Raw genomic sequence first — 25,030 nt, 5'->3', positions numbered from 1 at the left:
AGCCACACGAGGGGGTGGGTGGCCAGCACCACGCCGGGCCGCCTTTGTCTCCCAGCTGAGTGATGTTTAAACACCGCACCAGATACTCATTTGAGGCTGAGTCCACCTAGGAGTGGCCCAGGACCGGTTCAGATATCCTCCATTGTTATTGGTCATGAATGGGAATCGAATTCTGGGTCGCCTGGTTTGTTTGCACAGTTGGCTAACCAACGTTAAGTCCTCTTATCAGCGGACGTGTGGTTAGAACCGATTACCCACAATCGAGTCGTTTCATCCGAGCGTAGAAGAACAAAGTCGGATTAATGTGGCGCTTCCGGGAGAATCATTCCGAGTGACTCATCCATGGATAAGCACGGATGATATGAAGCAGTAACCACTGCTTCACACACACACACAAGACAGCAATCTCTCATTTATGTTTCATCATGCGTAAGCGCAAATGCAATTTAGCGAGCACCTGCGGCGGCCGGCATATCACGTGAGGGCGTGGAGTGGCCAGAAATCATCGTAACGTGCGCGCACACGAAACAGGTACGCTTACACAAGAATGGGCAGGCAAACACATGGGCAAAATATGTACGTATGCCTGACGCATCGCGGGCGATCTTATTTTTAGACAACTGGAATGGCGTAAGCGGCGAAGGGTACAACGCTATTATAGCCCCGTGGTGGCCGTGGGGCTTGTTTGACCTCGCCTCACCGCGCCGGTCAGCGCGCGTGGGGGTTGGCGAACCGGCGGAGGCGTCGCTCACCACCGGCGTGAGCCGCGCGGGGTTCGAGGCGCCAGTGCGTTAACCGCTGTCGCGCCACAACTCCGCCGCGTTAGATTGCCCCTGCTGCCTTGAACGTCCTCAAATTGGAACTGTGACAGGACAACCTTGCTCGTGTCGTCCTAGGGGTCCACCATCTACGACGTGACCCAGCCACCGCTCCTCCTCCGTACCCTTCATTGGCTCCTTTCTGCCAGCAGGACAAATGATGAAGCTGCGCCTGCCTTTGTCATCGCGCCTTCACCACCGGTTCCCCACCACAATTCCTTGCCTCACTCACACCTGTCAACCCCTTATCAGTGCCCAACCTTATGACAGACCAATTCAGACCTTAGTGGTCACCCCGTGCCCTTACAAATCTCAACGTTCATCCTACAAAGTCCCATCACAAGAGAGAAACACAAATAAAGACAAAAAAATTGCCCGTACTGAAACGGCTGTACACCCTATGGACCTGACAACTCAATTTCCCTGTGAGTATATGGATAAACCGTATGGGTTGACAGGTATGCTCACTACTCTCGCCCTGCACCGAACACTCACAGTAGAAGCCGACGCAGCAGCGTCACTCAAAATTTGCTTCAAAGGTCTCACACTTTTACAGCCTCACATCGGTATACACTAAATTACCACACACTACACTATACATTACACTACTATACACTCCACTATACACTACTATATACTAAACTACTATACACACTACACTACTTTACACTACACTATACAAAACACTACTATACACTCCACCATACACTACTATATACTACACTACTATACAATACTATACACTACTACACACTACACTACTATACACTACACTACTTTACACTATGCTATACAAAACACTATTATACACACACTACACTATACTGTTACAGCCTCACGTCGGTTCTCTGTTTTCAACCTCCTCGGTGTGGAACTCTATCCTGCTTTGCACATCCGCAACATCAAATGCACTCCGACTTTCAAGAAACATCTAACGGCCTCCTCTATCTGTCTGGGTCAGGCTCTCGAGCATCCCTGAGCTTGGCTCCGCGCCTCTGAGTTGTTGACTTGTCTGCAGAATCTGGTGCGTTATAAATGTCATCATCATCATCGTTATGATTTGAGTGGTAAAACGTCCCACACGAGTCGATACCGGTGCGTAGCTGCGCGTGTTCTCCCCGAGGACGCGTTGGCTTACTCTGGGCAGCCCTCCCACGTGTGGCAAAAACAGCCATTCGATGGTATCGGCCAAAGATCCTCACCCCAGTGCAGGATCCTCGTGAAAAGGTGCCCTGGGGCTCAGAGGGGTCCATTCCCCTTTGGGGGCTTTTTGACGATTTGACCGGCGTGCCGGTCTGCCGCGACTGCCGCGATTGGCTGTCGTGGCCAACTCGTGGGGCTGGCAAGCGGTCGCAAGAGCACAAGGATAAGAATCGCCACGCTCGTACCTGAAGCTCATCGTGGCCACAGCTCAGGAGGCCGCATGAAGCTTTGCTAGAAGCTGCTACGATTAACAAAAGGTGTTTGCGTAAAAATACTTAAAGTTTAATTCTATATTAATAACTGTAGCTCACAACAACACACTCACTCGCCACACTGGAGATCACCTCGCTTCTCTTTCTGCTCACTCACCCGCTCCACTCTGATATTCACTCCCATCGTCTCCCCCCCCCCAAACTCTTATCACAATAACAACAATTGACCTTGCTCAATTAGAGAGGCACACTTCGCACTCTTCTTACCGATTGCAACTGCGACACGAGCGCCGCTTCATTGCTTGCCCCTTGACGTTCTGAGCCTGTGGGCGCCCCGTGCTCAGCAACCACATTTTAAAATAACAACAACAACGACCGAGGCGAATGGATGCGTGACACCAGGCCCCTGGGTTACGGGGGGGTGCGGTGTGCACGCGGTCGCCAGGGCGCCGCGTCTGTTGCTCATAACTCTCTGGCGACCCTGCTGTTGCAGTGGAACAGCGAGCCCGAGGCTCACGGAGGCCGCGTGCGAGCAACAGGAGAGCGAGAAAGCGACAGGACAGGGCACGCCTGCAACACGCTGTAGGCTCTCACGCACTAGCGCACACCAAGCAATAAGTAGCGGGAGTGGTAACAATATCTCACCGTGTCTGTCCAGTGCTTGCCGAGCCCCTTTGGCTTACGGTTGCCGAACGAATACATTGTAAGGTGACGCTCATTGCACACAAAGTGCTTGCCAACAACTGAACCACGTTGCCTCGCTCATCTCGTCAAGGAGCATAAACCATCATGACGCAAACTCCGGCGGTCATCCTCGCAGCAGCGGCTTTTGGCTCGTCATAGAACAAAGACGGTCACCGCATCGCGCGCTTTCAGATGCGCTTCTGCGGCCGTATGGAACGTTCTTCCTTCCGATATTAGGAAGCCATTGGAGCTATGCACTGTTAAATCATCATCTAGATTGCAAACACATTTCTTTAGAACTGCTTTTTGTGTTTAGTTTGTTGTCCTTTCCCCGCACCTCCCATTAGCACGATTGGCTATGTACGGTACGAAAGAAGTTCAACATACATACAATAATGTATACATTTGTCAAGTGACGCATTTTTTCCATAGCTCCCAATGCGCCCTATATAGGAAAAGCATGAAATAAACACAACCTGCAGGGTAAACGGCCAGAACATGGAGGGGAAAAGGCCTGTTTAAAGAGGTGGGTTTTCCAAGACGGACTAAAATAAATCTGACCACTCTGACTGCCTTACAAGCAAAGGCACAAAGTGTAGTTCCAAAGCTTGCGAGCGACACAGTGGCAAAAGCGCGATCAGCCCTGCAGGAACAGAGCCTTGTCCTTGGAGTCCTTAGCAGAGAAGGCGATCCCAAGATCTCAGGAACCTCGTTGGAGAGTAAACGCGGACCGGTTCCTGTAAATATTGCAGGGCTAAGCCCGAAGTGCATCACGGCTCAAATGAGCATTGAGGTCCTAGATTTGAAGCTTTCGTGACTGCAAGGATTCATACTCTTAGGTTTTTTTCGGTAAAGTCACGTAGGTGAAAAATAATAATAAAATAATAATAAATCACGACGTTTCGGAGGCAACACAAGTCTCCGTCTTCAGGTGGGACCGTCACAGCTACAGTTGATACAGTAAATTTGGCTGTGACGGTCAAACCTGTGTTGCCTCCGAAACGTCGTGATTTATTATTATTTTATTATTTTATTATTATTTTTTACCTACATGACTTTACCGGAAAAAAACCTAAGAGTAGGAGCATTGAGGTATCGGTGCTCATCTCCCGGTTACAGCCCTGCAGAGTGGTGGTGGTTCAATCCACAGGACAAGTAGGTTCATGTCTCAATGTAACTAGGGTTAACTCTCCATTTAACTAGGGTTAACTCTCCATTCAACTAGGGTCAACTCTCCATTTAACTCCAGGGTCAATTCTACATTTAACTAGGGTCAACTCTCCATTTAACTCGAGGGTCAATTCTACATTTAATGAGGGCCAACTCTGGGGCTCATGTGAGGGAGGGCCACAGCCTGGATTAAGTAACAACATGCATTAGGTAAATCAAGTCAGGCTATAAAACGTGTTTCTTGCCAGATGTACGTAGCCTTGGGGTGGAAAACACCGTGTGGCTGTTTTCTCTTAAAACGAATCGGACGACTTGCGGTCCCGTAGGACCCGAGGGAGACTGACCCTCGGCGGGAGGGGAGCAACTCCGGGCGGTTAGTCCGCAACTCGATAGTCCACCGGCGGGTACTTGAGGTGGGGAAAAAGCCACCGCGGTATCTGGAGGAAACGCGCCTCGTACGAGCAGAAAACAGTGAAACGTCCGCACGGACGGGCACTGAACCCACCTGCTGTGCTTGCCAACTCACGGCCCAGTGGGTTTTGGAGTGACACACGTCGGCGCGGTCCACCAACCCGTGACTTTCAAATCGCAGGTGCGCGCACCGCCACCTCCTCCACCCGTGCCTGGAAGGTTCTGTGTTGAAGTTACACAACGGACAGTGCCGTACTCTCTGGTTTTTTCGGTAAAGTCACGCAGGTAAAGGATTAAAATAAATTAAATCACGACGTTTCGGGCGCGACACAAGCGTCCTTCTTCAGGTGGGGACAACGTAGCAAAAGCACACCGCTTAAGCGTGTCTCAGAGGTGGCTGTGACGAGTAATTATATAGTCGCGGGGGGATGGGGGGAGGGGGCATGGTGAGTGTGGCGGGGCAGGGTGTGGGCCGGGAGGTAGCGTTGCGTACCCCGAGCAAGGATTGGAGTTCAAACTGAGGCTTTGTAATGTCGATGGTGGAAGTAGATAAGCCGCCTTTTGGTATGCTGCCAGGTAAATTAGTAAAGAGTTCAAACTGAAATGTGCAGCCTAAAAAACAACGTGTGGTAATGTGGGGTAACAGACTGGTAGTATGGATATGTTTATAAAATTAAATCTAAACTAGCACGGCAGCTAAAGTTTAACTTGGTTAATTACATCATTCCACTAATTGCTCAATTTGAATCCATCATCTCGGTTAAAGTTACGTCTATGTTTGTGTATCTAGATGGCTTCATGGATGCACAAGCTAAGCTAAAGAAGACCAAAACAACAGCGTGTGGTAATGGTGATGGTAGTGTGTGAAGCTGGGGGTAACAGGCTGGGGACATGGATATGTTTTTGACAATGAAATCTAAACTGGCTGTCTAGCAGTAATCGGCACGGCAGCTAACGTTTGACTTTTTTAATTACATCCTTCCAATGATTGCTCAATCTGAATCCATCATCTCGGTTGAAGTTGTGTCTATGTTTGTATATATGGATGGCTTCATGGACAAATCTTTGGTAGTAACCTGGAGGTTTACAGAGTACCTTGGTATCGGAGAACACAATGTCATGAGAACTCGCAGTGTTATAACAGTAGTCAGCTACGGCCGAAGAATTCGTTCTGCATGTTTCAAATCCGACTTGTGCTCGCGAATGCGATCAGAAACATGTCGTTTCGTTTCCCCTATATAACAATCCCCACAAGTGCAACTCAGTTTGTAGATACCAGGGTACTGTAAGTCAAGAATGACATCCTTTACGGATGGGATCAGATCACGAATCTTGTGTACTGTACTGAATCGGACCTGGATCTTGTGTTTTTTTTAATTTTGGAAATCTTTTTGGTCACGCCTGCTATGCATGGCAGTGCCGTGGTTACAAGCCCGTATATCACACCACTGCTCGATGAAGGACCCCTCCACCCCCATCCCCCACCACGTCCATGATAATGAAATATTCAGATTCTGATATTGTTGCTGGTCACTGGGGTTGCGAAAGTGGGTTGGTGAAGAGGGCCAGTTCAAACACCCGACGGCCACCGATGTTCACCCTAGCCGGGAATCAGATGTCGCAAAATTCCTACCGAGAGTCAGCGTCCTGATCCCAAGCATTGCCCAACCAGACGTTGCAATGTCGCAGAACCTCTTTGTCAATCCGCTGCTGGATGAGGGCCTCTCCGCGTCACACGGATCAAGGGGTTAGTCTGACCATGCTTCACCGCTCCGGTCAGTGCGGGTTGTTGAAGGTGCCGTAGAACTACATAACACAATTAGAGCAGTTTTTTGCAATGCACGGTCGTGAGAGTATGTGCCTCAGTAAGATCACCTATGACAACGACCTGTTCTATGCACGGTGGTGGTGGCCCACCGTCACAACACTTTTCAGGCTCAGCCCTGCTTAGCCTGCGAGAGCTGATGAGATCGGAGGCGCATTCGGGATGAATTGGAAAGCCGGTGAACATATGCTGGCGCATCATTGTCATATGGCTGGGAATCGGTGGACCAACCCTTGCCATGTGGTTACAAGCGTTGGACCAACAAGGTGCCACGTTTACTGGAGAGCCGCAGCATCGCAGATTGCATAACGTGGCACTGCAGCGGGGGAGGTGCATTGGAATCCAAGCAAAATAAAACAGACGCATCGCTCGCGAGGACAGAGCGCGTCGGGACTGGTGACGTGCAAGGCGTGCCTTCGATAGCAGTGCTCCATGAGTTAACCCGGAGCACCTGTTTCTTCAATCAGCAAATGCCACACAGTGTGTCAGCATTGCCTGCAGGCATTCGCGTGCCAACGCAATGCGGCACATGTCACGCTCCACCGAGCCGACCTGGGCACTGCCAAAGGAATGTGGAATTTACACTACTACCACCACCCGGTAGACACCAGTGGATATTAGCATTGCCCCATTGCTTGTTTGAACGTGAAATACTTTTGGCTGGCAGCTGGCACCGAGGTGAGAGCTCTGAGCCAGCACAGCTGAAACCCTCGGTTCAATTCCAGCACTCAGTTGTTTTGTGATTTAAACGTGGTTCTCAAGGTTAATGAGTTGGCCGTCTCAGCCCAGACACAAATGACTGTACTGGGAAAAACACGTATAAATGTGCCTTTTAGCTTCAATAAATATGCAAAAAATTCCAGCTGTAATAATGTAAGTTCTTGATCTAGAAGTTGCTCTGAAAGCCAAATCCACGGGGCTGTTCTCCAACACAGGGTTGATACACTGCTCAGTGAGAGATCCGAGTGGATTCTCCATCTCGTGCCATGACACAACACTTGTATTCTTCTTCTACGTTTAGTGCATGGCCAGTACATGTAGATTATACATCCAGGTTTAAGTTTGCGAGCCATGCGATAGCTTCGGGAGCGGCGCGACCAGCACTTTCCAGTCCACCGAAGAGTGGGCATAGAATGCAGCTGCTTGTGATACGGTCCATTGTTTTGGTTTTGGGTGGCCGCAGTCACGCAATGGGTCATCTGTAAATTTTCACAGTTGCTGTCCTGAAGCGGTTGATGGTAGCACCACAGTTTTCTTGGCAGATCAAAGCCATGCAGAGTGGTGGTGAAGGTTTCAATTGGTATCCATTTGCAGAACTCCATAGTTGTTGCCAGTGGTCCTTCGGCTGACCCTGCTTCAAGTAATTTTCTCGCGCAATCCCAGATTTCTTTTATGGGGATCTCAGAAGAGGTCGTGGAGGGTCGAGCAGCAGGTCCTGGTGTAATGGGAGGTCTATGCCTCGTTGTATTTTTCCCAGTTGGTTTGATGTCGCGGCATCCCCGGCGGATATTACGCTGACTTAATATGAGTCAAAACAGGTGAAGCCATTCGGTGAGAGTGCATTTCACTTGTGCCCGTTATTGCTTGAAGGATGTTATTGATCTGGACGTCCAAATTCTTGATGCCCAGTCTGGCACGCATTCCTCAGCACTGGAGAATACGTTGGCGAGGGCGGGCAGAGGTAGAGTGTTGGTGGCGGCTGCCCGCGTTGTGATGGCCAGTGTTTGAATCAGAGCTCCCTCTGCTTTCTGTTCTTCGCACACGCCTTTTCGATCTGCTTTTTGAATGTGAGGCGTGTGTCTCATGTTATGCCTGAGTATTTAGAGTACCGCTCGTTTTTTGACAGGGTCACCGCAGAAAGTTACTTCCAACTGGCCGTTTATGTCCTGGTTATTGAGATGGTGGATTGGTCTTTCCGTCCGTGTGTCGATGGACTTGAGGCTTGTTTCTCGTGTGACCATTGTTATGTTGTCTGCATAGACAAATGTACAGGATGATGTCTTCAGCAGGTCACTGGTGAAGATGTGAGAAGAGGATCGGAGTCGGTACCGATCCCTGTGGTGAGCCGTCGATGATGGTTTTTGTACGGCTGACGTTTTCCGGTTAAAGTGTACCCACGTGTTCCGGTTGCCAAACATCGAGTCCAGCAGCTTCAACGTTGAGCCATTGCCTTGGAAAGGGGGCCCAGTGTCTTCAGACAGTGTAACAGTGCAGATGAGAGGTGTATCACGGCGGTGCCGTTTTTTTGCTTTCGCTGAGATGCAGTTTTGTTCTTGCTGGCGAGCAAAAGGGCCTGCTCAAAGCGGCTTCTCGCCGGTCCTATAGCCAGGGCTTGTTCGACGAGCAGTTGTGGCTCGACTGCGTGTGACAGTTCGTGTGCCGTCCATAGCGGTGAGATTGGCATGTAACTTGAGGCCTGATCTGGTTTTCCACGTTTCAGCAGGGCAAGACTTTTTCTCCCATAAAGGCTCTGGGGATTGCTGCTCATCAAATGTACGGTGGCCAATTTGTAGTAAAACGGGGAAAACGTCAGAGATGTAAAAAGGAAAATCTGCCTCACGTAGAGGCTGAATGTCCCTTTGAAACCAGGCACATTTCTCAAACTAATGTTGACAGTACTGGAGTCGTGGTATACATGAGGACATTAAATAATGATTCTATTTTTGACATTTATCGGTTATACAAAAATGTTACAGCACCTTTAAATATGTGTGAGCTGCCTAACAGGTTGTGGCAGTTGTCACGCACGTAATTGATCTCTGAAGAAATCCATTACCCTGCCGATCATCAGAAACCCATTACTCTGTCGATCATCAGAAAACTACTACCCTGCCGATTATCAGAAAACTACTACCCTGCCGATTATCAGAAACCATTACCATGCCGATTATCAGAAACCATTACCATGCCGATCAACAGAAACCCATTACCCTGCCGATCATCAGAAATCCACTACCCTGACGCATCGGCATGCTAAAACACAAGCGGGCGTCTTCTTCATGAAGACGGCCGCGTTGCGATCGAAACGTCGTAGTTTTCTGTTATTTTGGATTATTTTCTTTGAACCTATCTACGTGACTTTTACTGAAAGACCCAAGAATATGAACCCCAGAAAGGGCATCTTGCAACTCCCGGGGGTGCGTGAACCCCAAGTTAAGAACCACTGCTGTAGAGTAATCATGATGTTATATAGCTGCTGGTAGCATTACAGTTTTTAAATGGTTAAAATGTACACGTTTTGCTTTTTTAATTCATTAAGTTAGAATCACAGTCACCCATGTGTTTGTGTTGCACTTTTTAGTGTCATCGTGTTATCGTCCTTGTTAGTCTGGAACTCGCTCTCCCCAGCGGCCCGTGCTGTCCACTCCCTGCCCCTGTTCAAGTCCAGGCTCAACGCCTTCCTCTCCGACCTCTGCGGAATTTTCGGCACCACGATTGTGGGAGGTCAACGGTGCTCGTCCTACAGAGAGTCTTGCCTCCCACCATGGGAACGGGGAATTTCCACCACTGGCTCAAGGTAACAATAGAGAGGCGTGTTTGAATGCAGTGATGTCAGCATGTTTTTTACTTCCACCACCCGCACATCTTGCTCACGAGACAATTATCTGGCTCAACCACGTCAATGTAAAATTATAGCTGTTGCTGTACACAAACATCGGCCATATGAAGGTTTTTATTGTGCTTGTTTACCTGGGATAGCCTCATTGGGTTTCATGACTCTTTATCAGGAGGGTCCAGCCAGGCTAACTTAACCCCAGGACTCGCAGTACAGTACAACATGCAAACAAACAGTCCAGATGTCTAATATCATGAAACTGACATGGGGGATCAGAATATTTATTTATCCTGAAGAAATCTGATGAGCTATGAAGCTCTTTTCCCCACAGAATGTCGAGTACATCAACAACAGTAATCAACAAATGATCAAAGTGACTTTTACCGGCACATTAATTATTGCTGCGAATATAAAATACACCCCCACGGTTAAAGAAAAAAAAAACATTGAATGCACAGAAAATGGCGAGCCAGACCTGGGTCGTACGCACTGCGGCGTGATAGCAATCGCCCAATAAACCAGGACGGCCTTGCGCGTGATGTTCATAAGCGGCTGGAGACACGGCTCACAAACAAGGCAGCGCGAGCGTTTGTCGGAATGCAATTTCAATCTATCTTTAATATTTACGTTTCAATCTATAAAGGACCGTTTGCTATGCATGAGGCAATCGATAAAGGGAATGTTCCACTCAAGGGGTCTTAACCAACAAACCCCCGAGATGTTCCTGCCACGCAACAACCTGCCCATGACACTCATGTCTAGCTTCCCTGGGGCCATCAACTCGTCGGGTTGGCCCAGAGTTGTCCTACTTTTCCTGGAACTCGAATCGAAGGGAAACCAAGTTGGCTAAAGTGGAGTCTTCACGATGATATTCACCAACATGGAACATCAAGGAAGCTCGAGTTCACACGCGAGTTGAGTTGAAGCGCTTCGCGCGGGAAGTAAAACTCAATCAGAATTCTTCCAGAGAGCCTCCCAAGTCCCAGATCAAAAGTGCACAGCTGACGAAAAAATAAAAATTAAGTGTTCATTTGTTGCTAACTATTTCACTGGGGAAATCCCTTAAGAAGGAACATCGCGTTTGCAAGGATGTTGGAGGGGTGCTCACAACATCGCAAATTCGTACAGGCGTGCGTTTATAGACTTACACAAAAAAGTGTTTACATTTTATTTATTTCGTTTAACGAGGTGAGAACTCAGGCGACGAGGATCGTCCATTCTCCCAGAGTAACCTGTTGCCACCACCTACAACATATCTGGAGGGTAGCATCATCAAAACGGCGATGCATTTCCATCGCCAGCCAACCAGCCAGGCCCCTTGTGCAATCAAACCGGTGCGGATAATTCCAGCGGCAGCACAAGCTGGCAGACCACTCGGGTCGACCAAGAAAACACCACGGAACACGGAGCTGGGAGGGAGGGCGGAACTGACACTGGGTTCCGTGGCTCACGGACACGCGGGGTCGCTCTAAATCGGCTTAATTTGACAGCGTGGGCTCACTGCGGCTGTGGTGTCACGCGCGAACCCTGACGGGAGGCCTCTCTCTCTCTCTGCGTTGTGTGAAATCCTTAAATAACACCCTGCCAGGGGGGGGGGGTGGGGGCCATAGTAGGGGGAAGGAGAGGTGGGGGGGTGGAATCAGAGGCTGTGATTTGGGAATTGCTGTTGCGGGATTCAGGGACTGGGGGAACAGGGGTGGGGGATCAGTGACTTGAGTGCCATCGGGAGGAGGGGAGTCCTTTTACAAGACCAGCTACACACGCAAGCTATACCCCCTCTGTCCTCTAAACCAACTCGATAAACACGCGGTACCGGCACTCGGCTTGTGTTTGTGTCACTATTAGACTGAAATATACAGCTTGCGTGCACCTGTGCCCAACGCTTCATATTACACGCGCACTGCCTTTGACTCGCCTGTGTTTTGTTTGTTTACGACCATTAAATGCCTCTATTATTTGGTTCTTTCGGTTAAGTCACGTCTAAAGATAAAATAATAAATTAAATTAAATAATAGAATACGACGTTTCGATTGCAACACAAGCAATCATCATCAGGTATAATGAAATAGCGACATCAAATCTAACCAGAAAAACTATAGACAGACATATTAGCAGACAGATATCACCAAGATACATAGCGGGAGCAACACAGGTAACAGAGAGGGGTGATCGTCTCTGTGGGGTGGCCTTAAATAGACAGAGGGGGGGCAGAGGTAGAGAGAAGGAAGGGGGGTTAGAGAAAAAATTAGCATATCAATGAGTGGTCAACAGACGTGGTGCTGCACGGCAAGTAAGCCTGAAAATCAGTAGGACACACTAAAATTAAATAACCTAGTAAAATATCGAAATGTAATGTAATACAACACAGAGGGTCGGTCAACACACAATTAACGCATAGCCTGGTTGATTACGTATTTCAAAGATTGCTAAGTTAGAATTTAAGTGTGAACATTCTAAAGAGGACACAGGCAGAGAAAACAAGTCGCCAGAGAGAGAGAGAAAAAAGATAAGCTTAAAACTTCCCCGTAGAAGTGGTTCAATCTTAATTTTAGAACTTTCGTGACTGCAGGAATTATTATTTGGTTCTTTCGGTTAAGTCACGTCTAAAGATAAAATAATAAATTAAATTAAATAATAGAATACGACGTTTCGATTGCAACACAAGCAATCATCATCAGGTATAATGAAATAGCGACATCAAATCTAACCAGAAAAACTATAGACAGACATATTAGCAGACAGATATCACCAAGATACATAGCGGGAGCAACACAGGTAACAGAGAGGGGTGATCGTCTCTGTGGGGTGGCCTTAAATAGACAGAGGGGGGGGGGGGTGGAGGTAGAGAGAAGGAAGGGGGGTTAGATTTTATGTCGCTATTTCATTATACCTGATGATGATTGCTTGTGTTGCAATCGAAACGTCGTATTCTATTATTTAATTTAATTTATTATTTTATCTTTAGACGTGACTTAACCGAAAGAAACAAATAATAATTCCTGCAGTCACGAAAGTTCTAAAATTAAGATTAAATGCCTCGTTTGTTCGTTGTGCAAGAACTCTTCAGGGCCCTGAACTCGTTCCCTGCATTGTTCACGTTCTTGTCTTTTGTTTTGATGCTGCTGCTGTGCTCATGCGCCGCGGATCTCCCTCGCAAAATAGGCGGGCATTCGGCTAAACGGAGCATCATCCGTGTAACAAATAAACAAACTAATCACCATCACTAGCCTTGTCCTATCCACTGCTGAATAAAGTGCTCCTGACGCTGCCCCCCACGGTCACGCGCATCCATTCAGCTCTGGCAGCATGAGCTGATCTCATTGCTCCACCTCCACGGTGCCCGTCCTCTCGGTGTCGCTCCACATCTATCGTATGCCATTCCAGCACAAAGTCTCGACCACTCGCCACCGTCCCCTCTCGTCATTGTGTGCTGCCCAAGCCTCCCTTACTCTCCTGAAGAAGAGCCTCTACGATGTCTGCAATTTGCATTTGTTTATCCGATCAATGCGTTGTTGACGTTGTTGATGTTGTTCCTCTTCCTGTCTCTCGATGTAAACTCCCGCCCCGGGGTTTGCATCGCTCTACGCCGCTTTGCGCACCATCTCAGCGTGTTTCGGTTTCTTTGTCTGTATTGGTGTTTTTACGTTCCCCGAAAAATTGGGCCCAGGGTGAGCACGAGCAACCCAGAGGTCACGCGTCAACAAGTTCGCTCAACATGACCTGACTGAGAATATCAGAATAAGCAGCGCCTGGGGCGAAAGGGATCAAGATCATTAACTAAAGAGGTGGGGGCGGGAACAAGGTGGAGCGCTTTGGGGTAATCTGAGCTCCACAGCGAAAAGCAACACAGCAACGAGCCTGAAGAACCACTATTGGAACCTCATTTGCCAGTAGCAAAATATGATAATTGTTTTTTTTTCCCTTTTATCTGGCAACAAAACTGACACCTTTTTTACAAGGAGTCATGTTTGCATTGACCACAATACCTGCAGTCGGAATGTTTGCATTGGTCAATGCAAAGATGACCCCTTGTAAAAAAGAGCCTGAAGAAGTTAAGTTTAATCAGAGCGCACTGCCTGGCTTTCACTCAAAACGCCAATGTGTGTGTCTCTCTCATGTTCCTCTCAACAGATCCGCATCGACGCCGTCTACGATCCGCAGCCCACGGGGATCTGCTGTCCCCGCCGCGCGTGAACCTCGTGTGGCGATATGGCAGCCAGCGCAGTTTCGAGGTCTCCGGCCCGAAGACCTGGAACGGGTTACACCAGCTCACGTCCAGGATCCATTCCTGAGCCTGAGCCAGTTTTGCAAGAGACTTCAAACGGTATTGTTCTAAACCGCTTACTATGCGTGTGATCTGTGCGCATTCGTGACAGACTGTACTCATAAGAGGGCGCAAGAATAACTGCTGGAGACTTACTTTCCACATGGGTGACAAACACGTAAATTCAACGAAGCGGAACAAATTCTGCAAAGTGCACAAAGTGTGGCGGTACACATCCTTGGAATTGCACCGAGAGACAGAAAGAGCAGCACATGGATTGGAGAACACACACAGAGGATAAGAGACATCGTTCCAATTCTAGATTTGAAGCTTTCGTGACTGCAAGGAATCATATTCTTAGGTTTTTTCGGTAAAGTCACGTAGGTAAAACATCAAAATTAATGAAAATAAAATAAAATAAAACAAAAAATCACGACGTTTCGGAGGCAACACAAGTCTCCGTCATCAGGTGGGACCGTCACAGCCGAATTAGCTGCATCAAGTGAGGCAATGATTCAAGATGTAATCCCTTATAAGCAAGTTGAAGGGGGGAGGAGAGGGGGGGGAGCTCATCAGAATGTTAGTACAACTTATCGGGAGGGGGAGGGCCAAAAAATTGAACGACGGCTTGGACGCGGTTGCTGCTGCACACGCCAACACAATGGACATAGAGGGGGAGGGGAGGTCTGATACACATGATAGACAAAAGAACGAAAATGCCCATTTTTATACCAATGCTGGCTGAACAATGAAGAGGGTACTGTTAAAAAACAACTGGGGATGTTAACACTCGGTAAAGTAAAGTAAAATAGTGCCTGTCAGATAAGATGGTCCAAAAAGTGTAATTAAGTCTTTTTTGCGTGGTTGATAACATCTTTCCAATGATTACTAAGTTTGTACCCATCATCACGGTTGAAATTATGTCTGTGTTTGTATATTTGTATGGCTTCGTGTACAAACCTTTGATGGTAGCCGGGAGGTTTGCAGAGAACCTTGGTCTCAGAAAAGACAATTTCATGAGAGCCCACCGAGTTGTAGCAATGATCAGCAACGGCAGAAGAATCAGTTCTGCCGTGTTTCAGATCTGACTTGTGCTCGCGGACACGATCAGAAACATGACGTTTCGTTTCTCCAATGTAGCAATCACCACAAATGCAACTCAATTTGTAGACTCCAGGATACTGTAAGTCAGGAACGACATCCTTCACAGATGGAATCAGATCACGGATTTTATGCACTGTACTGAATCGGACTTGGATCTTATGTTTGTTTAGAATTTTGGAGATCTTTTTGGTCACGCCTGCTATTCTAAACAAACATAAGATCCAAGTCCGATTCAGTACAGTGCATAAAATCCGTGATCTGATTCCATCTGTGAAGGATGTCGTTCCTGACTTACAGTATCCTGGAGTCTACAAATTGAGTTGCATTTGTGGTGATTGCTACATTGGAGAAACGAAACGTCATGTTTCTGATCATGTCCGCGAGCACAAGTCAGATCTGAAACACGGCAGAACTGATTCTTCTGCTGTTGCCGATCATTGCTACAACTCGGTGGGCTCTCATGAAATTGTCTTTTCCGAGACCAAGGTTCTCTGCAAACCTCCCGGCTACCATCAAAGGTTTGTACACGAAGCCATACAAATATACAAACACAGACATAATTTCAACCGTGATGATGGGTACAAACTTAGTAATCATTGGAAAGATGTTATCAACCACGCAAAAAAGACTTAATTACACTTTTTTGGACCATCTTATCTGACAGGCACTATTTTACTTTACTTTACCGAGTGTTAACATCCCCAGTTGTTTTTTAACAGTACCCTCTTCATTGTTCAGCCAGCATTGGTATAAACATGGGCATTTTCGTTCTTTTGTCTATCATGTGTATCAGACCTCCCCTCCCCCTCTCTGTCCATTGTGTTGGCGTGTGCAGCAGCAACCGCGTCCAAGCCGTCGTTAAATTTTTTGGCCCCGCCCCCCCCCCTCCCGATGAGTTGTACTAACATTCTGATGAGCTCCCCCCCCCCTCTCCTCCCCCCTCCAACTTGCTTATAAGGGATTACATCTTGAATCATTGCCTCACTTGATGCAGCTAATTCGGCTGTGACGGTCCCACCTGATGACGGAGACTTGTGTTGCCTCCGAAACGTCGTGATTTTTTGTTTTATTTTATTTTCATTAATTTTTACCTACGTGACTTTACCGAAAAAATCTAAGAATATCGTTCCAATTGTCAAGAAGTGTGAATAGGGCTTCGGCTTGATGCGGCAGCAGGATGGTGGCCGATGGTAGAGACTAACGGTGGAATGGCAGCCAAAGGAGGTAAAGTGCCCGGGAGGACGTCAACTGTGGATACGGAACGATGAGAGCAGCCCACCACATGTAGATTGTAGGTGGAGTGATACAACGCAGCGTTCATCCCGCTGTGGATTAGCCATCACTGATGATGATAATGACAAAATCCTTAAGAGACAATGGGATGTTACACTTTCACTTTCAAATACTATTTCCCAAAAACAACTCCAACCTGCTCTAACTCGTCTGAATTTCAATGTTTATCCCGGTCGCCGTCATTAAAATATCCTCGTTACATATGTGGTGCCACAGCGACGGGGCCGCTCTGCCGAGCCAGGGAGCCGCCCGGCTTCCACCACCGCACTGCCCCCCATCACCCCCCCCACATAAGCACGCACCCGCACCCACGTAGGGCCTCGTGGTCGGGTCACCTACCCTGAGTTTTCACCCGAGGGCCCCCTCGGGGGGTTACCCCACGGTTTCTCAGGGCCAGGGAATTGGACAGGACCCTTCCCAGGCCAAGTAACACTGCGGCGCCGTGGGCGGATTTGAGATCGCACGACCATGGCGAGCTCAGAGAGCCCCGCAGTTAGAAACGCATACAAACACAAACACGGGTCAGCAGGGCAGATAGCTGGGATCAGGACCCGGGGCGACTGATTGGTCGAAAGGTCAAAGGCCGGCGGGATCGCAAAAGAGCGGGAAATCCTAGGCTCAGGATTGGTCGAGAGACCAAGGCGGTCGGGACGGGGGCGCCTAGCCTTTGATGTGAATAGTTTAAAAGAAAACGCAGGGGCAGTAGGGAACTCTCTTCTTCTGGAGTTTTGACACGGAGTCAGCGACGAGGGAGTCATCGGGCGAGCCGCTAGATTGTCTGCAGGACGATCTGAGCGCCGCAAGGTCACCAAGAACTACAGACGGTATCGTATTACGCGCCTTACAACACCTCAGAGCGGAGAGTAGGATCCGTAGGAGAGGGTTAGTTCGGGGTAAGGACGAGTAGGAAAGCGGTTTAACAGAGAGCGCAGCATAGAATAGGGCTGCACGCCACCAGAGAGTGGGTTAGAAGCGCCTTGCTGGCCCGCACACATACACGGGTGGCTCGGTGGGTTAACAAGGGCTAATAAAATCTCGAGCGTAGTAACAAAACCGTGTTGTTGGGTGTTTTTGAACGTGGTATTAGCGTGCACTGCATTCGCGGGTGTGTGGTCGTTGTATGCGTAAAGGCCGTGGTCTCTGTACGATTGTGCGGGTACGGAGGTGTGTGTGTTAACGCCCGGGGAGAGCACTTTTGTGTGTTGGCGTGCCTACGCCGCCGTGTGAGAGGAGAATCGTCCTTGTACGATACTTGTGTTGACGTGCACGCGCGAGTGCGGGAGGGGACGAGTCGTCGTGTCGGCGTGCGCCCCGCTCGCGTGTGCGAAACCGCGGTGCGCAGTGAAGCTGTTAGCTTTGTGCGAGCTTGCGTGTGCTCGTTACTTGCGTAAAGTGCGGCGCGGTGGTGGGCCCCTGACCTCCAACCCCGCGGCTCGAGCGCGTAATCGGCTGCGCATTGTTGTACGGTTTGTCTCGCGCGCACGGCGGCGGCGGCTTGAGTCGTTGTGTCGGCGTGTGCCCCGCTTGCGTGTGCTTGTTACGTGCGTAAAGTGCGGCGCGGTGGTGGGCCCCTGACCCCCAACCCCGCGGCTCGAGCGCGTAATCGGCTGCGCATTGTTGTACGGTTTGTCTCGAGCACACGTAAGCGGGGTACACGCCGACACAACGATTCAAGTTGCCGCCGCCGTGCGCGCGAGACAAACCGTACAACAATGCGCAGCCGATTACGCGCTCGAGCCGCGGGGTTGGGGGTCAGGGGCCCACCACCGCGCCGCACTTTACGCACGTAACGAGCACACGCAAGCGGGGCACACGCCGACACAACGACTCAAGCCGCCGCCGCCGTGCGCGCGAGACAAACCGTACAACAATGCGCAGCCGATTACGCGCTCGAGCCGCGGGGTTGGGGGTCAGGGGCCCACCACCGCGCCGCACTTTACGCACGTAACGAGCACACGCAAGCGGGGCACACGCCGACACAAAGACTCAAGCCGCCGCCGCCGTGCGCGCGAGACAAACCGTACAACAATGCGCAGCCGATTACGCGCTCGAGCCGCGGGGTTGGGGGTCAGGGGCCCACCACCGCGCCGCACTTTACGCAAGTAACGAGCACACGCAAGCGGGGCACACGCCGACACAACGACTCAAGCCGCCGCCGCCGTGCGCGCGAGACAAACCGTACAACAATGCGCAGCCGATTACGCGCTCGAGCCGCGGGGTTGGGGGTCAGGGGCCCACCACCGCGCCGCACTTTACGCAAGTAACGAGCACACGCAAGCTCGCACAAAGCTAACAGCTTCACTGCGCACCGCGGTTTCGCACACGCGAGCGGGGCGCACGCCGACACGACGACTCGTCCCCTCCCGCACTCGCGCGTGCACGTCAACACAAGTATCGTACAAGGACGATTCTCCTCTCACACGGCGGCGTAGGCACGCCAACACACAAAAGTGCTCTCCCCGGGCGTTAACACACACACCTCCGTACCCGCACAATCGTACAGAGACCACGGCCTTTACGCATACAACGACCACACACCCGCGAATGCAGTGCACGCTAATACCACGTTCAAAAACACCCAACAACACGGTTTTGTTACTACGCTCGAGATTTTATTAGCCCTTGTTAACCCACCGAGCCACCCGTGTGTGTGTGCGGGCCAGCAAGGCGCTTCTAACCCACTCTCTGGTGGCGTGCAGCCCTATTCTATGCTGCGCTCTCTGTTAAACCGCTTTCCTACTCGTCCTTACCCCGAACTAACCCTCTCCTACGGATCCTACTCTCCGCTCTGAGGTGTTGTAAGGCGCGTAATACGATACCGTCTGTAGTTCTTGGTGACCTTGCGGCGCTCAGATCGTCCTGCAGACAATCTAGCGGCTCGCCCGATGACTCCCTCGTCGCTGACTCCGTGTCAAAACTCCAGAAGAAGAGAGTTCCCTACTGCCCCTGCGTTTTCTTTTAAACTATTCACATCAAAGGCTAGGCGCCCCCGTCCCGACCGCCTTGGTCTCTCGACCAATCCTGAGCCTAGGATTTCCCGCTCTTTTGCGATCCCGCCGGCCTTTGACCTTTCGACCAATCAGTCGCCCCGGGTCCTGATCCCAGCTATCTACCCTGCTGACCCGTGTTTGTGTTTGTATGCGTTTCTAACTGCGGGGCTCTCTGAGCTCGCCGTGGTCGTGCGATCTCAAATCCGCCCACGGCGCCGCAGTGTTACTTGGCCTGGGAAGGGTCCTGTCCAATTCCCTGGCCCTGAGAAACCGTGGGGTAACCCGCCGAGGGGGCCCTCGGGTGAAAACTCAGGGTAGGTGACCCGACCACGAGGCCCTACGTGGGTGCGGGTGCGTGCTTATGTGGGGGGGGTGATGGGGGGCAGTGCGGTGGTGGAAGCCGGGCGGCTCCCTGGCTCGGCAGAGCGGCCCCGTCGCTGTGGCACCACACATACACACTCTGATGTCGTGAGGTCGAGCCATCAGACACTTCCCAGATGTAGGTCAGCCAATCGCCCGCAATGTAGAATGTGGAGTCTTCCCGTTCCAGGGATTGAGAGGCAGCTTTTTCGCTGCGAGACATTTACAACTCCCCCCGCCCCCCGGCAAGACAGAGGAGTGGTGACATAATCTCTATTCTCAAAGGTAACGATGGCCTTCGTGTGAACGTAACTCGAGTACGGTTGGTTCCAAACCCACCACATGTCGATAACCGCCTTGACCTTTTCTTGTTGTTGTACCGTTGTCACATTTTTTTTAACCAGCTGAATTCGAACACGGTCGTGTTGAAAGGAGAGGGATTCCCCCCCTCCCCCCCGTGCTGTGAGTATCTCGCAATTTGAGCCAATTTGACTGAAGCTTTGTAAGGCAATTGTCAAAGGTCAGCGCATTTGTTCAAATAGGCACTTTGAAACCAATTAATTTTAGACACCGTCTCAAGAAGACCACTTGAAACATGTTCTTTAAGCAGACAAGGCTCCTTCATACAAAACCACATTTTTTACACATTCCATCAGCCACATGGACTTTTGGGTGTGCATAATAGAAATCTTTCTGATTGAGAGGGGGTCAAATACTTATTTCCCTCATTAAAATGCAAATCAATTTATAACATTTTTGACATGCGTTTTTCTGGATTTTGTTGTTGTTATTCTGTCTCTCACTGTTCAAATAAACCTACCATTAAAATTATAGACTGATTATTTCTTTGTCAGTGGGCAAACGTACAAAATCAGCAGGGGATCAAGTACTTTTTTCCCTCACTGTAGATGTAGGTCCTAGTCCTTACATTATCAATAGGTCCATTGAATGACTTATCAAATGTGAATCAGTGTTAGTTTCTACATTCACTCTATGATGAAGCCGTCAAACTCACTCTGAATCGGCCATGATCTATCCACTGCTGGTTGAATGGCTCCCAACGCCGTCGCCATCTCTCAGAGCTCTGGTGGACGGCCATTGGGGTTGTTTCAAATCCCGGGCAGCCACACGGGTGCTGTTGTGGCCAGATGTTAACTACCTCGCCTGGTTTGCAGGAGGTCAGAATCATACTGGAAAAATACGATGAGCTATGAAGTTATTTTTCATAGATGTCCAGTAGGGTCATGGGGTAAGAACGTTACAACAACATGATAGTCGTGCCAAGTACAAGAAAGGTAAACAAATCACCCAAACGCATACAACTAAACCATCATCATGCTACCAGGCCAAGACCACTGAAGTAGTAACTTATTTTTCAGACGCGACCTGGCCACAAATGATAGCTCAACAAAGTAGCCCATCTTTTGGACATTTATAGAACCAAATAATATAATTAATCTCTCATGCATATTGCTAAATGTGGAGGGAAAACCGGGACGTGGAGAAAAATTTACGCACACAGAGAGAAACACACAAACTCCAAATATACAGTAGGTGTCAGGGTAGGGATCGAACCCACGACCTCCTGCACACCAGGCGAGGTAGTTAACGTCTCCTAGGCACCGTGGCGCCCCTTTTCTAAATAAAGTTCAAATTGCATCATCAATTCATACTCTTTGGTTCTTCGGTTAAGTCACGTAGGTAAAAAATAAAATAAATCACGACGTTTCGATCGCAACACAAGCAATCTTCTACTCCCCCCGCCCCCACCGTGTCCCACTCTCAGCTTCCCACTTCTAGCCCCGCTTACTGCCCCCCCCAGCCTCACGTCTTCTCCCCCTAGCGCTCACGCAGCCCCCCTTCCCCTGCCCCCCCTCTCTCTCCCCCCTTGCCCTCCCCCCCCCTTCTTACCTATATAACCTCTTGCCACGGCAGCTCTCTCGCCTACTTCAGCATTTTTCTGGCTGTGGTTGTTCCACCTGATGAAGATTGATTGTGTTGCGATCGAAACGTCGTGATTTGTTTTATTTTCTACCCACGTGACTTTAACGAAAGAACCAAAGAGTATGGATTGCTGCAGTCACGAAAGCTTCAAATCGAGATTGCTTCATCAATTCCCAAGCTTCGGGAAGGCAGTAAAACAACAGCGAAAACAGTCCCAGGTCGTGGGATCGATCCCGACCCTGACGATGCCTGCTGCTGTAGATTTGGAGTTTGCGTGTCTCTCTCTCTCTGGTTTTCCCTCCACATTTAGAATTAACACCACGCGTTTAGAGTATTTGGCTGCTGCTGCTTCTAAATATCCACGTGACGTAGAGCTTTCATTTGTGGCCAGGTCGCTTCTGAAACAAGACCTATACAGCTCAGTGGTTGGTGCCTTAGCTGGTCAAATAACCCGTGACCATCCGGCTATCGTCCCCATCTGGCCTGGCGCGCCCCGCTAAAGGCCCCTCCGCATTTCTGAAGTCCCTGCGGTGACTGTGAGGGGGGGGGGCGCTGCACGTCCTCTCGGGAGAGCAGTCATCATCATCCTCATCATCCTCGTCATCCTCGTCACACACACACAAGTACACACACACAAGTACACACACACAAGTACACACACACAAGTACACACGAAGATCCCCCGTATAGCCTTAACAGACTGTAGGGGCAAGTGCTGTTAGCGAGCACCTATGAAGGCCGGCACGGCACACGAGGGGGTGGGTGGCCAACACCACGCCCGGCCGCCTTTGTCTCCCTAGCGGCAATGTTTACACATCGCACTAGGTACTCATTTTAGGCTGAGTCGACCTAGGGGAGGCCCGGGACCGGTTCAGATAATCGTCACTGGTGTTGACCGTGAGCGGGAATCGAACTCGGGTCGCCGGGTTCATAGCGCAGCGCGCTAACCGCTACACTATCGCTCCCCACACAAGTACACACACACGTACACATGTACACACACACAAGTACACACACACACAACAACAACAACCGCCATTCGCCACTAAGTGGCGGTGACGTCACCACGACGCCTGTGCCAGGCCATGTGCACCTTGAGGCCACGTGAAGTGTCGAACGCCCGCTGGCAGGAGGTCACGGGGCAGACCCAGGTGCCACGGGTCGACTGACCGAGATGACCGAGATGACTGGCTGATGCACCACCTGTGCCCCCTACTGTGCCAACTTGCTGTGCTTTAGCCACCCGGCGCTCCGCTCGTTGTTGTGAGCGTCGCTCCTCCGCCCTCCGTTGTTGTTGGAGGGCGACTGCCTCCAACTGCCCAGTAGCGTCCTTCACGAGCCTCCTCCACTGAGGCCGATCTTGACACCGCTGGTACCAGTCATCGGCAAGTCCACTCAGCTCCACGTCCTCCTGTACCACATCACTCCATCTCTTCTCTAGCCCGTGCCGCGCCCGTTTAGCCCCCTCGATCCGGCCGAACAAAAGCTGTTTAGGCATGCGGTGGCTGGGCATGCGGGCTACATGACCCACACACACGTACACATGTACACACACGCTGCCTACCCTCCCTGCACGCACTCGAGTGAAGCTCAGCGCCTCGACCCCGAGTGCTCTCTCAGCTTTCAAAAGACACGATAACAAGTTTATTTAATTATAATTATTATTATTAAAGATTCGTTGAAGAGACGACCGGCGCAGGCAATTAATTCCAAAGTGGAGCAGTGGAAGGGAAGCCGCAGAAAGAGAATGGTGAGTGTGGTGGTGAATGCCTGGTAGAGTGTGGATGTGTGGGTGTGTGTGGTCGAGTGTGTGGGTGAGTGTGTGAGAGTATGGGCGAGTGTGTGCGTGAGGGTGAGTGGTTGAGCGTGTGGGTGAGTGTGTGGGTGAGTGTGAGCGTGTGGGTGAGTGGATGAGCGTGTGGGTGAGTGTGTGGGTGAGTGTATGAATGAGTGTGTGGATGAGTGTGTGTGGATGAGTGTAGGTGGGTGGTTGAGCGTGTGGGTGAGTGTGCGGGTTTGTCGCTGTGAACTGCAGTGTGGTGGTGGTGGTGATGGTAGAACACACAGATTGTGGGTGAGTATGTGGGTGTGAGTGTGTAAGTGAGTGAGTGTGTGTGCGAGTGTGTGTGTGTGAGTGAGAGTGTGAGACGAGGCGGTGTCTGACTGACCGATCCCTCAGCACGGCTGGAGGCATCAGCGCTCTGCTCTCCCGAGATACCAACGTGGTGGTTGCTCGCCACGACGAGGAGTGACGAGTCCGAGTGATCTCGCTGCTCCTCGTCCTCCGTCGCAGGCGCGCAGACAAACAGCGGCTCAACTCGGCCTCCTCTTAGCACGGCTGGCTACGTACGGCGCGAAAGAAGTTCCTGGAGGAGAGGCGCTGCGCATCGCTGATGCCCCTCGGCGAGCGAAGTTCGCGATGAGTTTCGCGCTCTCAGCCTCTCACCTGTCACCGGGCTGAGCACGCCGCCCTTTCTCCGCGGTGGTCCCCACTCCTCGTTACTGTGGCCGGGACGCCTCGCCGTGTAATGGTCCCCGAGAGAGAGAGTTTATAAATACTGCACTGTACCCCGCAGCCTCGCATCAGCATCAGCTGCTGCTACTGCAGCACAACACGGGCAGGGCACCCCGCCCCTCCCCTCACCCCGCCCCCTCACCACTAACCCCGCCCCTCACCCCGCCCCCTCACCACTAACCCCGCCCCTCACCCCGCCCCCTCACCACTAACCCCGCCCCTCACCCCGCCCCTCACCACTAACCCCGCCCCTAATCACTCACCCCGCCCCTCACCACTCACCCCGCCCCTCACCACTCACCCCGCCCCCTCACCACTAACCCCGCCCCTAATCACTCACCCCGCCCCTCACCACTCACCCCGCCCCTCACCACTCACCCCGCCCCTATCCACTCACCCCGCCCCTCACCACTCACCCCGCTCCACTCACCCCGCCCCTCACCACTAACCCCGCCCCTCACCACTCACCCCGCCCCTCACCACTCACCCCGCCCCTCACCCCGCCCCTCACCACTCACCCCGCCCCTCACCACTCACCCCGCCCCTCACCACTCACCCCGCCCCTCACCACTCACCCCGCCCCTCACCACTCACCCCGCCCCTCACCACTCACCCCGCCCCTCACCACTCACCCCGCCCCTCATCACTCACCCCGCCCCTCACCACTCACCCCGCCCCTCA

General features: G+C 50.8%; 1 protein-coding gene across 2 annotated transcripts in view; it reads right to left on the bottom strand.

The window, feature by feature from the left end:
- Positions 1-24,459, bottom strand: part of MRAP2 (melanocortin 2 receptor accessory protein 2) — a 31,146-nt gene extending 6,687 nt beyond the window's left edge. Inside the window, exon 1 of one of the 2 annotated variants that reach the window (XM_078616193.1) lies at positions 24,003-24,459. In XM_078616193.1, the coding sequence (XP_078472319.1) occupies positions 24,003-24,028 (26 nt within the window). In that variant the 5' untranslated portion in view covers positions 24,029-24,459. The remainder of the gene's footprint in view (positions 1-24,002) is intronic. The other variant, XM_078616194.1, reaches the window with a different exon arrangement.
- Between the last annotated feature and the right edge of the window lie 571 nt (positions 24,460-25,030).

The sequence above is a fragment of the Lampetra planeri genome, chromosome 50, assembly GCF_965212315.1.
Source record: "Lampetra planeri chromosome 50, kcLamPlan1.2.h2, whole genome shotgun sequence".
Taxonomy (NCBI): Eukaryota; Metazoa; Chordata; class Hyperoartia; order Petromyzontiformes; family Petromyzontidae; genus Lampetra; species Lampetra planeri.
The sequence above is the reverse complement of the archived record's forward strand: the minus strand, read 5'-3'. Positions and strand labels throughout refer to the sequence as shown.